Here is a 15145-nt window from a genome sequence, read left to right on the forward strand (position 1 = left end):
TACCAATGTTCTGAAACTGACAACAATTTGTCATAAAGATTTGTTGAAGTGTGTTGCACGGACCCTTCGACAGAGTGATGACACCTATAGGGAAACCCTCAATTGGTAAGGTTTTGAACTCATGATGAGCTGGAAGTCCTGGAAAGTTCTTGACTGCCTTGGACAACTGTATACACTGTTTCTAGTGAGTCGCCTGTACCATCTCCCCATTTGTATTTCATGTCAGTAATAATTCCATCAGTTTCACCTATAGCCTCTCTGGGTTCAAGAAAGAATCATAGGAGTGACTGCAACAACCTCCTGGTCTTTGCTTGAACTTCTGAACCTACAGGTTCTTGAAAAGTAGAGTGAAACAGAATCTGCAGAGTCTGGCCTAAAGGATCTTCAAAGTAGAGTGAAACAGAATCTCCAGAGTCTGGCCTAAAGCATCTTCAAAGTAGAGTGAAACAGAATCTGCAGAGTCTGGCCTAATGGATCTTCAAAGTAGAGCGACACAGAATCTGCAGAGTCTGGCCTACAGGATCTTCAAAGTAGAGTGAAACAGAATCTGCAGAGTCTGGCCTAAAGGATCTTCAAAGTAGAGCGGCACAGAATCTGCAGAGTCTGGCCTAAAGGATCTTCAAAGTAGAGTGAAACAGAATCTGCAGAGTCTGGCCTAAAGGATCTTCAAAGTAGAGCGACACAGAATCTGCAGAGTCTGGCCTACAGGATCTTCAAAGTAGAGTGAAACAGAATCTGCAGAGTTTGGCCTAAAGGATCTTCAAAATAGAGCGAAACAGAATCTGCAGAGTCTGGCCTAAAGGATCTTCAAAGTAGAGCGACACAGAATCTGCAGAGTCTGGCCTAAAGGATCTTCAAAGTAAAGTGAAACAGAATCTGCAGAGTCTGGCCTACAGGATCTTCAAAGTAGAGTGAAACAGAATCTCCAGAGTCTGGCCTAAAGCATCTTCAAAGTAGAGCGACACAGAATCTGCAGAGTCTGGCCTACAGGATCTTCAAAGTAGAGCGACACAGAATCTGCAGAGTCTGGCCTAAAGGATCTTCAAAGTAGAGTGAAACAGAATCTGCAGAGTTTGGCCTACAGGATCTTCAAGGTAGAGTGACACAGAATCTGCCGAGTCTGGCCTAAATGATCTTCAAAATAGAGTGAAACAGAATCTGCAGAGTCTTACACTATCTTAAATACAGGGTTGAAGCTGGTGTCAGAAAGAAGACATTCATGCTCAACCAGACCTCAATGACTAATATCACAGACAGTGCTTCCTCAAAAACACAGACAAACCCTTATTTGTGTACCAATGTTCAAAACAACCTGATGCAGAATAAACCAGTACCTGTACTTGGGGGTTCAGATTCTCATTACTGTAGAAGGCCGGCCTGTATTTTAAAAGCATCTGCTATATAACAATTACACTTTGAGAGTAAAACTCTTGGTTCTATATTTTAGATCTTAACTTGCCTTCTTAAGTTAACAATTTATCTGTGGGAAATTGGTTGGTACATATCCAGTATCTGTGGGTCTTCAAATGCAAGTATGTGTAATGTGGCAGTGAATGATAAATGTTAGGAATCAATATTCATTGTATATTCAAAATAGCATGCTTGGGGTTTCAAGCCTTTTATAAAGGCTGCAAGACAGGCCAGCATAAATAAGAAGCCTAGACACAAAAGGAAAACTCCCACTTGATTCCACATACAGATCTCAGATAGTCAACCATGATCACATTTCCAATGTTTGTAACAATATCTCCCCTGGGCCACATCTAGGACACTACACCAGCTTAAAAGTTAGTTCCCATCTACTATCCGTGTCAGGCTTTCAAAATTTTAAGATTGTAGGAAAGGTAAAAGTAATTATGCAACAGATGATGGTCAAGCTTATAGGTCTGCAAAATAGAGGTCTATTGTCTAAAAACTCCTTATTTCTCCTCTTTAGATTCCAGTGCCTGTTGTCAGTGTCCAGATGAACTGTGGCCCAATGAGGGAAGAAGTAAATGTGTCCCAAAGTCAATAGAATATCTTTCCTATGAGGACTCTTTGGGGGCAACCCTGACTGGCCTTGCATCTTTATCCTCTACTTCAACAGTTGCAATTTTGTGTGTCTTCATCAAATATCGAGGAACACCAATTGTGAAAGCCAACAACCGAGAGCTTACTTACTTTCTTTTGGTAGGGCTTGTGTTGGGTTTTCTCTCTAGCCTTCTCTTTATTGGAGTGCCTCGGACAACAACCTGCCTGCTCCGCCAACCAGCCTTTGGCATTATTTTTGTCTTCTGTGTGTCCTGCGTGTTGGCCAAAACCATCATGGTGGTCATTGCTTTTAGAGCCACAAAACCAGACAGTAACATGAGGGGGTGGCTGGGTCCCAAGGTTCCCACTGCTACAGTTTGTCTTTGCACACTTGGTCAAGTCCTTATCTGTGTCTCTTGGTTACTGCTCTGCCCTCCCTTTCCTCAGAAGAACATGAAACTAAAGATTGGGATAATCATCCTACAGTGCAATGAATGTTCAGAGACTGCCTTCTGGTGCATGCTGGGATACATCGGGTTATTGGCATGTGTCTGCTTCCTGGTAGCTTTTCTGGCGCGAAAATTACCTGACAGCTTTAATGAAGCCAAATGGATAACGTTTAGTATGTTTCTCTTCCTTAGCGTTTGGATGTATTTCATTCTTGGCTATCTAAGCACACAGGGAAAATACATGGTGGCAGTGGAGATATTTGCGATTATATGCTCAAGTGCTGGGTTACTGTTTTGTATATTCTTCCCAAAATGTTATATTATATTACTCAGACCAGATCTGAATACAAGAGAACAGTTACTTGGAAAAAGGACCACAGGTGATAAGATAAAATCATCCTAAATACTTGGGCTATTACCTCATGTAATATTGATGGTTCAGGCTGCAGCACTTCTATTAGAAATACATTAGCCTCTGATGACCACAGAGATTTTTCTACTGAGGCAAGTCATTACATTTCAAAATTGATTCTCAAATCAAACACGTACATTGTGATAAATAAATGTATGCATCTATTCTGAAGCATTTTGAAAGGGAGGTAAAATGATGGTTTGCCTTGAACAATTTCCTTAAAATGTAGTACATCCATGGTGTAGAATAATGCAAATCAATCTTGTGAAGGTTCTCTCTAGGCCTGGGAGTAATTTTAATGACACCAGAGTAATAGTGGTAATTCTGATCTACTTTTTGAGCAGAATTACCAATAATAACAAGATTACATCCATTCTGTATTCAGGAGTAATTTCAGGGGAAAACCCTACAGCAAGAACACATTTGGCAAGAATGAGAGGCTGCTGGTGATGCTGTTTATGTACTGTTGCATTTAGTGCTATTTTCATAGCACAAAATGCATGCTTGCGTCCATTTTAGACACAATGGTGCAGTTTGCGCTAAGAAACTAGCGCTCAATGCTGGGAATAAATTGGGTGAGAGTCCTACCCCTAGTGCACATTTAGTGAGTGCGAAGAGTTGCTCATGCTGCTGTTCTTGTTCTGTTGCATTGAGCTCTATTTTTAAATGCACAATGCCTCCTTATGTCAATTGTGGAAATTAGGGGGCATTGTGGCACTAAAGGGCATATCAGCAAGTAATGGCGATGAATAACGCAAAGCGCGCTTAGCGCTTTGTTACGCATCGCCGTCTATCTCTGGAATTTATCGCCCTGGTAGCGCGTAATCAACAGCACGTTGCTCCAGGGCGATAAAAATTCCAGAGATGGCGGGGAAATCGCCGTTTTGCAGGGAACATCGCTGGTTTTCCAGCGATGTTCCCTTCAAATGGGCGATAACCTAGCTGAAACGACCCTGTGGTCGTGGCAGCATAAACCACCCCCTATGTTAGGGATGGATAAGTCAGGATTTTAGCAGACGTTAGTTTTTGGAGAAAACAGCGGTTTTCTCCAAAAACTAACGTCTACTATAATGCTGGGGCAGCCTTTTAAATATCGCGATGTGCACATCAGCGATATTTGCAAGGCTGTACTGCCCAGTGACGCCCACTTTGCATCTCATTAGAGATGCAAAGGGAGGCGTCGGGAAAAAGGGTGCTAACATGCGATTATGCATGTTAGCACCCTTTTGTCAATAGGGCGATTGTTTTCTCTCCGCTTTTTTGGCTTTTAAAACCAAAAAAAGCAGAGATAAAGCCCTTGTTAATATGCCCCTAAGAATGTAGCACTAAATGCAGAATTAGTTTTCTCATGTATTTCTGTGCAATGTCACTGAATTGTTAGGTAATTCTGTGTGGTTACTGTACATGGAATTACGTGAGTTATGCCTACCTCTAGTCTTCACCCTCATAGATGGGTGCTCATGAGTGCTGGATCCATGTCAGATTTTTAGGATAACCGTGGAAAATGTTAATGATTTCAAATTTGGATTCACTCTATATGCATCTATCCCATGTACATTTGTTCATATTTTGGGATTGGTCCTGAACAAGAACGACACTTAGCTAAATCAAAATATCCAACTAGGTGACTAGGGCAGAACTCTGGAAGATGCAGTAACAGAAAGTAACAGGAAGATGAAAGCAGATCTGAATCTTTTGTTTAACTCTAGATTGTGATTTACTGTCACTGAGATGCTGGGACCCTCTAATTGTTGTTACCCTAAGGAGAATGCAATTAAACTGATATACCAAGAAGCAGTGTTTTCCCTGTAGACTGGTGAAGATATATTTCACATCAAAGAAAAAACTGTACACTAGGGCCAGGCTAATGGATTTTTCCCCAAATTGTGATCCAGCCTTTCTGCCACTTTGTACATTACTGGGGATTGTTTTGTTGATATTCACATTTTAGTACTGGAAAGCATCGTTTATGATATATATTTCACTGTGTTACACACTGAGGAAACAATACAGATACAGTAACATGTTGAGGTGGACCACCTTCTCCTCGGCCATTTACCAGTGAGAAGAAACACAATGTCTGTTTTTTGTACCATATTCTCAAATACGAACAACTTCTTGAAATGTCCAGATAAAAAAATGCAGCCTATGTATCTGTGTGGTGCAAAGATTACAGAAACATGGATGCATCTGTTTAAATGGGGGTGTTCAAGCTCATTTTTGCACATGGATGGAGGATGGCTTTATTGTCACTGATTAGTGGTCCTCTCTGGTTTTCACAAATGTGATTTCTTCTTCCATTGAGAATCAATTACAGTTCAGAAGTCTCACCCCATGACTTCCCAAGGTGTCTGATTGGTTTGTGATTGCAGCATCCACCCCACAAGGAACCGACCCAATGATGAAGCACGCTATCTCTGTGGATGATGGTCTACACATCCTACAAAGGGTGTCTGTTGTCTGAATGCAGTTTTAAAATAGGGGTGGGTGAAATATTGTGCTCCGCCCATGGAATTGGTGTAATTTTGGCCTCACCGCATTACTATTTAATGGAAATTTCTGGCCCTATTTCACCAGTCGCCGCATGGTGGAATTGTTTTTCCGTAAGGCTCAAAAATATGCGAGCTGTCAAGTGAGATTTGGCATCCCTTAGCGCAATTTGCTAATGCGGGTTGATGATCGTGAGTGATGACAGTTAGAGGTCTGCGGCTCAAGTACATTTTCTGCTAGAGCAGTAGCACAGTCAACTCCTATGTCTGCACACTCTAGAATAATGCATGGTGCCGTTTACGTGAGCTGCATGTTTTCACCGCTGTCAGAATTTGCAGCTTCTTGCTGATTTTTTCTGTAACTTCACAGAGCTCCATGGAGTGAAATTCCACCCACGCCTATTTTAAACGGCTATGTCGACTTGGCATTTAAACCCCCTTGCTAAGCCTTTAACCTACCTTTTATTACATATAAGTTACATCTATGGTAGCCCCTAAGTAACTCAAAGGGCAGGGTGTTATGTAATTAAAAGTCTGGACATGTATTTTTGAGATTTTCATGTCCTGTTAGTGAAAAACTCCCACATTTGTTTTTCACTACTGTGAGGCCTGCCACTCACATAGGATAACATTGTGGATTTCTAATTACATTTAATACGCTGCAATTCCTCTATGGGAGCAGATAGATATACCATGTTTGGTATCTATTAAATTGTAATGGTGAGATCTCTTCAATGTTGAAGTCAGATTTTTTGTGAAGATTTTCAAAATGCCACTTTTTGAAAATTGAAAACTGTGGGAATAACCTGGCTACTGTTTCGTGGTACTGCTGTTTAATTGCACAGACACGCTACAAGAACCAACGTTGGATTATGCTTGGATCTGGTTATTTATTTGATCTATTTCTTTTTAACATTTCAGATCTCCTTCTCAATTTTTAAAGCGTCTGAATATAAAGGAAAGAGTGCTCATTTAGACATTTAAAAACATAATTCATAAACAAACAAATAAGCAAAAAATATTGTGACAACAAATGTGTAACATTTAAGACATACAGTAATGCACCTTCTTTTTACACACTAGCATGTTATTACCACAGTTTTCACTTTAAAGGCCCCACCTCGCTACGGTCCTCGGGCCAAACCTCCCATTATATAACTTTTTGAAAATTGGTATTTTCCTGCCCTTAGTCCTTTGTGCCTGCAACTTGTCTTAGGTCACATGACTGAGTGTAGCTGACAGTTAGTCTTTGTGAATTCCTCCCAGACAGCCACACAATGGAGTCATTAGGTGTGCCTCAATTGACTATTTGCTGGCAGGATGAGGGGCGGAGTTGAGCATAGCCCCAATGATACCCAAATAGCCTGTGCTCTGTCTTGACACAAAGGGCCTAACAACCCTGTATTTGTCACTGCAGACAGCTTAGAGCCAGGGCAGGATAGTCAGGAAATTCCATGTACTCCAGAGAACCTTTCCAGAAGCTTCTCCCACCTTCAAGAAGAAGGACACTAGGGTATTAAACAGGCCTGTAAGACCCACTCTTCAGTTCACTACTGGACTAGTAGAAGGACTCTCAGAGGACTGCCTGCTGATGTACCTGGACCCTGCCTTGAACCATTAGATTCAGCCCTGCTGTTAAGTCCTGCATCTTCACCTGCACCCAAGATTGCCAGAAGTGACTTCAAGGCTAATTTGCTGGCCTCCTGTTCAGAGCCACAGGTACATAAAAGGTTCCCACCATCTTGAACTCCCACCTGTACCTGGCATGCGTTAGTCTGGAACCCCCAAGTGGTGCCCCACAAGTCCTGGATGCTTGGTTGTAATGCACAAGGTGCTCAGGTTGGCAAATTACAAAAATTGAGGACTTGGACAAAAATTGGCCAGAAAGTGCTAGGAAGAAGAAACCAAGACCAAACTACCCACCTACTGCCTGAGGTGCATCACCGGTCGGATTCACTTTGCAGCTTCTGCCGCTACGTTCATCTCTGCAGCAGCAAATCTGTATCAGCGCTCCTTCACCAAAGAGGTATCAGACATCGTGGAACTGTCTTTGGCTACAGCCCTCTGCCTTGCCCCACTGGAATTTATTGACTTCCATTTTGGTGACTAAGTCCGAACTTAGAAATCTTCACCGCAACTTCGACCCAAGGCCATCCGATGATGACGCTCCCTCCTCAGACACCGCCTGCAGCCTTGCTCCGCCAAACTTTACCTCCTCAGGCATTTTCTTAAAAATAATTTTTCTACATCCAATGGTAAGCGCTGGCTGAGTCCAATCCACTTCTTCTATCCACTCCATTACAGTCAGCCTTAACTTTCGACTTTGACACATTCTCGCACAACCATATGTCCGCAGTTAGCACTTTGATATTTTAGCTTTTAACTGAAAATTATACAAATTCATAATTCGGATTCTACTGATTGGATGTTTGCCGTTTTAGTGTCAAATAATTTATTAAAACTCACTTCATTTTCCTAAATTGGTTACGGATTTTTCTTCTGTTATGTTTTCACTTTGTTACTCTTTGTGTGCTGCATAAATATGTATCACAGTGCCTCTAAGTTAGGCCTGACTGCCTTTTGTGCCAAGCTACCCAGTGTTGAACCCAGGGTGACTTTTGTAGTTCACCCTGCAAGGGATTGAGGCTCTTGCTAATCAAGGGCTCACACCTCAGTCAACCAACAACCCGATTTGTCACATTAGTTGCAGCACTGGGATAAGGACTTGTATTTGTACAGTACCTTACACTGATTTGTGTTACACAAAATTCCCAGAAAAATAAATTGACATCAGTGATCCTTTTTTAAATTCTTTCTTAGTTCTCTATTGGCTGTTTTCTCCCTTTTCTAAATGTAAGTGCCCTGCCTTCCTTTTGTTTGCACCATGGGGATGGAGCCATGCAACTTTGACACCATCAGTAGGGCTCAGCAAACTCCGCAAGCGGAAGGGACTGAACGCCAATAAGGAGGCTACCAAACCAGATATCCAGGTAGCCCTCAGGGCCTTTGAGGATGTGCAACGGTGGCAGGCCACCTACAAAGAGGATTGAAAAAGAGAAGATTAATTATTTTGGCAATATAGTATAGAGTTTATGAAAACACCGCTGGGAGGTCAGCCAGCTCCATGGAACTGACATCTACAACATAACTGGCAGTTCCTTATATATTTTCAAAACCGCAATACATCATACATTCCATTAGCATATTAAATCAAGCACTTGCTCAAGCACATCGTTATGTCTTATAATTACAGCAAGAAGCAATCGTTTCTGCAAAAAACATTTAACCACATGTTACAGAATGTGACTCAAGTTCACATGTTATTGATACATTTTCACACACTCTGCACTACAGGTGTCCTTGGATGTCTCATGCGTCGAAGTCAAACAATGCTCTCCTCCCTAAGCTTCTACTGTTTCTGGTATGCCTAACCACCTGCTTATCTTGTTCCTTTGTGTCTACTTTGATCGACACATTTTGTCAGAGACGTGTCCTTGCACTGAGTGGCTGTGTTGCATACTCTAACATTCTATTCTTGCTCTCTATTTTAGCATTGAAAACAGCTTGGGCCCTTGCTTACCTTTTACCACATACATTTCTACACTTCATTCTGCTGATGCTTTCATTAGTATGGGTAGGCCTTCTACCTTTTCTGCAATCTCTGTAAAATTCCCCCCTTTAGTTGACTTTTCAACTTTTTCCTCACCTTCCCTTTTACTTGGAAACATGAATGTGTATATGTTTTCCTCAACGTCCTGCATTTCATTTACCAATCTGGTAGTTAACAACCCTCTCAATTTCTGGCTAACCCTTTTGCAGAATTCTATCACTAACTGTAATACACAATACACCAAGGGCACTTCTGCAAGTATAGGCAACAAGGCTTTAAATAGTCCTGACATCCAGGATGCTATCCAAGTAAACCACCCTGAGAACCACTCGTTGGGGGCACCCCCTCATTCACCATCCTCTAATGCAAGGTATGCAGAGCTTTTAAGGCCTCTGTTAATGTTCCATTGTCCGCATCATTGACTTGACAGCAGGTAGTTTCTATCTTGGCACATACTCCACACTTAATGGCCGCCATTAAGTCCAACAAATACTCACAGCTCTCAACTCTTCTTTGACTGCATCAAAGGCATCGTCATGAGTTCCCAGCGGGTTGTCTGCAACCAATTCACGGTGGCTTTTGCTTGAAAGAACGGAAGGATGCTTCAGAAAAACAGCTAAGCATCACTGAACAGCCTGTGCTCCTTTGAGACATCTTCCCTGGTTGTAGTAGCGAAATAGTCTGAAGGATGGTGCAGCAAGGTAGTTGGATGGCTCATGGGATGGCCATGTAGCTTGGAAATGTCCACTCTGGGAATTGCCAGGCAGGGGATGTACTCGTAACAAAAGAAAAGAGACCACTCCACCTGGAAGTAAGTCATGTATACAGCCACCCCCGCAATTCCAGTAGTAGTCCATTAGATGGAGATGCCCTACGTTGTGGTATTGAAATTGATGTTGTTCCCAACCAGGACCATTCCATTTACCCTGAAACATAAAGAGAAAAGAATGGGTATTCTAGCTGCTTGAAGAGTTGTAGGTGTTTCTACCCAAGTTAATCTGGATATATTCTCATCCCACACTGCCTGACACTTCTGATGTCTGCTATTTTTACTCTTGTTTCTACTCCATAAAGAAAAAGCCTTGCACGCAAATGTTGTACCATGGTACCAGTGCCCATGAACGGATTCTGATGCACTTACTTGAAAATATGGCCTCTCTGACAATCATGGGGCTGGGGTATGATGGAGTAATTCTTACAGAAAATTGTATGTTGAGATATCCCTAGAAATCAAACACAAGGAGATGATGGACGGAGTGCTGAAACTTTTCAAACACGCACCCCCAGTCACAGATCTGGGTTGAATCCATCATCATGTATTCAACCCAGATCTGTGAGTGGGGGTGAGTGTTTGAAAAGTTTCAGCACTCCGTCCATCATCTCCTTGTGTTTGCTTTGTTTGTCCTAAGTTGGCAGGGTATGCCCAGACATAGGTCCCTTTCTCACTTTGCCACTGGATTCAAGCTAGCCTGGCTGATGAGGGCTGTTAGCCTGAAAACGGTCCTGGGAAGACATGGCTTGACAGTTCAGGCTGGACTGTTCCCATGAGGCACAGGGTCAAGACTGATTTGCATATAGCTGTGTCTGAAATGGCGTGGCATAGTGAGCTAAAGAATGATGAAGGATTCAACCCAGATCGGTGACTGGGGGTGAGTGTTTGAAAAGTTTCAGCACTTCGTCCATCATCTCTTTGTGTTTGCATATCCCTAGAAATCCCGGTTCCAATATTTTAGCTCTCCTTGTTTCATCTTTGTACCTCATAAATCTTGTCTTGGCCATAGTGTCTAGCTTCATTACAAGCTCTATGTATTCTGTTAGGATGTTCAGTGTATCTGCTAACTCTTTCTCATATTCCACGGTTACTAGGAATGTTCCCTGTTTTACCTGCAGGGGTTGTATCTGCACTCATATTCTGCAAATGAAAAGGTGTATTAGACACAGGTAATTTTTGGTAGACTCAAGGAACAAACAAAACATGGTTTATAAGAAGAAGGCATACCTATCTCGATCATATGTTGATACCACATATTATCTAATAAGCTAGCATGAATACTCTGGAATATATTTCAGTGCTCAGGCACTGCTGCTCTCTGCAAACGTGATATTTTGACATAATGCCATACATGAGTTAAAATACCATTGCAATGTTGCTGCTAAGCATAAGAAGACATGAAAAAGAAAAACAAAACAGCAATACATAACTGTCCGCTAGCAGAGTCAACATAATACTCCACTTGCTATTTGGAGGGACACCTTGTTACTCCTCTTTTTCTCTTTCACCCTCTAGTTCTCCCTCTGGCAATGGTAATGCCTAACACAAAGCAGGGTCCAGTTGAAAGTCTGACAAGTGTATCCGTGGTGTTCTGACGTCCACTTTCACTGCCGTGGGAGTACTCATTGTCACTGATAATAGACCTTTGAATTTCTTGTCCCTCCATTTTTTAATGAAATGACGTATGTACACTTGTTGGCCAATGGGTATCTGACTAGTCTGTGGTGGTGCACTTCTCCATTTGCAATACCTGTTTATAGAAGAACTTGGCAGACTTCATTAAATCAGACATGTAACAACTCATTTCATTCCCCAAAACTTCAGCCGTCTTATGGGCATCTGTCTTTTGCTGCTCTGTCGTTAAAGGTGCAGGCATGGGACGTCCTGTCACTATTTTTCATGTAGTGTCAAATTTTTTTTTCTTCCTGGCTGATTTCTGGGGGCCTACAAAGCCAGTGGTTGGCAGTACAGCATTTTCTTTTGCAGAGTAGCACATAGTTTTTGAGAAGGCCATTCAGGTGCTCCATGATACTTTTACTTTAGGGGTTATAAACCCATGACAGTTTGTTAGTTCATAGGCCCATGCAAATATGTTAAAATACTGTATTGACAAAGTTGGGGCCATTATCAGAGCGGAACACATCTGGCACACCCCAACTAGGTATTACCCCTCTGATCAGAAAGTTGGCTGCTGCTTTAGCATCATTAAGTATACAAGGTCTTGCTTCAATCCATCGTGAAAATGGAAAAACAATTACTATAAGATATCTATAATTGTTACATCTTTCTATCATGCCGACAACAAAATCTACGTGTAGATTTTTAAATGGATCTGTGGGGCGTGATATTGTTGAGGTGATCACTTTTAATGTAGGCTTAGTGCTATACTGTTGGCATGCTGTACATTCTGCAATGTACATAGTGATCTTTTGAGATAGTTGGGCTCTTGAGGCGGAAAGCCGAGAGCGTTTTTAGTCATTTAAAAAAAATCTTCGTTGTAACATTGTCACTTATCTTGTGTGTGCACTTACCCCTCCGGGACCTCGCTAATCCTGCGCAGCTGAGTTAGAGCTACCGCAGCCCTCTCCACCTACAAACTTTTCCCGCCGCCATCTCGGCGAGGACGGAGGCCACGCCCCTTTGGGAGGCCACGCCCACAGACGCCACCCTTTAAAGCGCTGAATACTAGCGCCATCAGCCCAGACAGATTGTGCTCTTGAGGCGGAAAGCCGAGAGCGTTTTTAGTCATTTTAAAAAATCTTCGTTGTAACATTGTCACTTATCTTGTGTGTGCACTTACCCCTCCGGGACTTCGCTAATCCTGCACAGCTGAGTTAGAGCTACCGCAGCCCTCTCCACCTACAAACTTTTCCCGCCGCCATCTCAGCGAGGACGGAGGCCACGCCCCTTTGGGAGGCCACGCCCACAGACGCCACCCTTTAAAGCGCTGAATACTAGCGCCATCAGCCCAGACAGATTGTGCTCTTGAGGCGGAAAGCCGAGAGCGTTTTTAGTCATTTTAAAAAATCTTCGTTGTAACATTGTCACTTATCTTGTGTGTGCACTTACCCCTCCGGGACCTCGCTAATCCTGCGCAGCTGAGTTAGAGCTACCGCAGCCCTCTCCACCTACAAACTTTTCCCGCCGCCATCTCGGCGAGGACGGAGGCCACGCCCCTTTGGGAGGCCACGTCCACAGACGCCACCCTTTAAAGTGCTGAATACTAGTGCCATCAGCCCAGACAGATTGTGCTCTTGAGGCGGAAAGCCGAGAGCGTTTTTAGTCATTTTAAAAAATCTTCGTTGTAACATTGTCACTTATCTTGTGTGTGCACTTACCCCTCCGGGACCTCCCTAATCCTGCGCAGCTGAGTTAGAGCTACCGCAGCCCTCTCCACCTACAAACTTTTCCCGCCGCCATCTCAGCGAGGACGGAGGCCACGCCCCTTTGGGAGGCCACGCCCACAGACGCCACCCTTTAAAGCACTGAATACTAGCGCCATCAGCCCAGACAGATTGTGCTCTTGAGGCGGAAAGCCGAGAGCGTTTTTAGTCATTTAAAAAAAAAATCTTCGTTGTAACATTGTCACTTATCTTGTGTGTGCACTTACCCCTCCGAGACCTCGCTAATCCTGCGCATCTGAGTTAGAGCTACCGCAGCCCTCTCCACCTACAAACTTTTCCCGCCGCCATCTCGGCGAGGACGGAGGCCACGCCCCTTTGGAGGCCACGCCCACAGACGCCACCCTTTAAAGCGCTGAATACTAGCGCCATCAGCCCAGACAGATTGGGCTCTTGAGGCGGAAAGCCGAGAGCGTTTTTAGTCATTTTAAAAAATCTTTGTTGTAACATTGTCACTTATCTTGTGTGTGCACTTACCCCTCCGGGACCTCGCTAATCCTGCGCAGCTGAGTTAGAGCTACCGCAGCCCTCTCCACCTACAAACTTTTCCCGCCGCCATCTCGGCGAGGACGGAGGCCACGCCCCTTTGGGAGGCCACGCCCACAGACGCCACCCTCCTACGCCCTATAAATAATGTGTATCTCTCGGCTGCGCCTAAGTCAAGCCCGTCTGCGCCCGTCCGCGCCCAGCCGGCCCTAGGCCCGGTCATTATGCCCAATTCTCCCTCAGGCCGATGTTTCTACACCAGAGACATGCTCCTTGCACTTAACCCCTCCAAAAACATTAAGTGTAACTACACCTATTCAGGAGAAAAACCCTTTACTAATTGTGACCTCTGCAATCCGGCCCTTACCACCGTAGAATGCCACGGCCTACAGCTTGGTCTTCTTAACTGTAGGTCCCTTCCTAAACATTCCCACGAGATCAACCTTCTTGTCCAGGATCATGCCATCGACATTCTGTTCCTCACGGAAACTTGGCTCACCCCCTGCTCTGATTCTGACATTGTCAACGCTCTTCCATCTGGCTACCAAATCCACTCGCAGAACAGATCACTCGGCAGAGGAGGTGGCCTGGCAATAATTTACAGAGAGCATCTCTCCTGCAGAACCAACAAGGGTAATATCGACGAATGCGAAAGTTGCCACTTTGCTCTACAGATATCTCCCGCAACTTCCCTTTCTGGTCTACTGATATACCGCCCGCCAGGAGCCCTAGCCAAATTCTCAAGCGCCCTTGTTGATGCAGTCAGCCAGATGGCAACCACTACTCCCAATTTTCTAATCTTGGGAGACTTGAACCTCCATCTACTAGACCTCAAGGACATAACTGCATCCGAACTTCTCCTTGACCTCACGTCCTTTGGTATCCGTCTAGTGAACTCAGAGCCCACCCATGACAAAGGACATCTTCTGGACCCCATTCTCACCAATATCTCCAACCTCAAAACCCACACTCCTTTCCCCCTGCCATGGACAGACCACTTCTTGATCCCCATTTACTGGCATTTTCCCGTCCCATCCACCCAACCGTCTAAAACCCGGGTAACTGACCGACGATGGCACAAACTCGCGCCGGAAGAATGGGCCGACACACTCAGGATCACTCTTCCCCCCCCCGGCCTCCGACCCAGTCACTGCGGACATCCAGTTCAACTCTTGGCTCACCCACTCATTAAAACCACCACCTTGAAACGAGTCAAAAGAGTGAACCCGGCTCCCTGGTACACTCCTGAGCTTAACTTCTTACGTAAGGAGTGTAAAAGAACAGAGCGCTCATGGAGGAAGGATAAAACCACAGTCAAAAAAGTCGCATTCCGCACCTCCTTAAAAAATTATAAACTCGCCCTACGTAATACCAAAAGCATATTCTTTGATGAAAGAATAAAAAACGCCTCCTGCTCCGCCAGGGAAACCTTCTTCATCTTAAAAGAATTACTCAAAGCCCCAGATCCGCGGCCAGAGAAACTTCCAGACTCCAATACCTCTGAAGCGAAATGCCA

The 15145-nt window shown here is 43.9% G+C and overlaps 1 protein-coding gene across 1 annotated transcript in view; it reads left to right on the forward strand.

The window, feature by feature from the left end:
• LOC146782685 (extracellular calcium-sensing receptor-like) overlaps positions 1-2862 on the forward strand; it is a 97563-nt gene extending 94701 nt beyond the window's left edge. The window contains exon 7 of the mRNA XM_085637179.1: positions 1937-2862. Within this exon, the coding sequence (XP_085493305.1) occupies positions 1937-2862 (926 nt within the window). The remainder of the gene's footprint in view (positions 1-1936) is intronic.
• Positions 2863-15145: the final 12283 nt, after the last annotated feature.

The sequence above is a fragment of the Triturus cristatus genome, chromosome 12 (genome assembly GCF_964204655.1).
Source record: "Triturus cristatus chromosome 12, aTriCri1.1, whole genome shotgun sequence".
Classification (NCBI taxonomy): domain Eukaryota; kingdom Metazoa; phylum Chordata; class Amphibia; order Caudata; family Salamandridae; genus Triturus; species Triturus cristatus.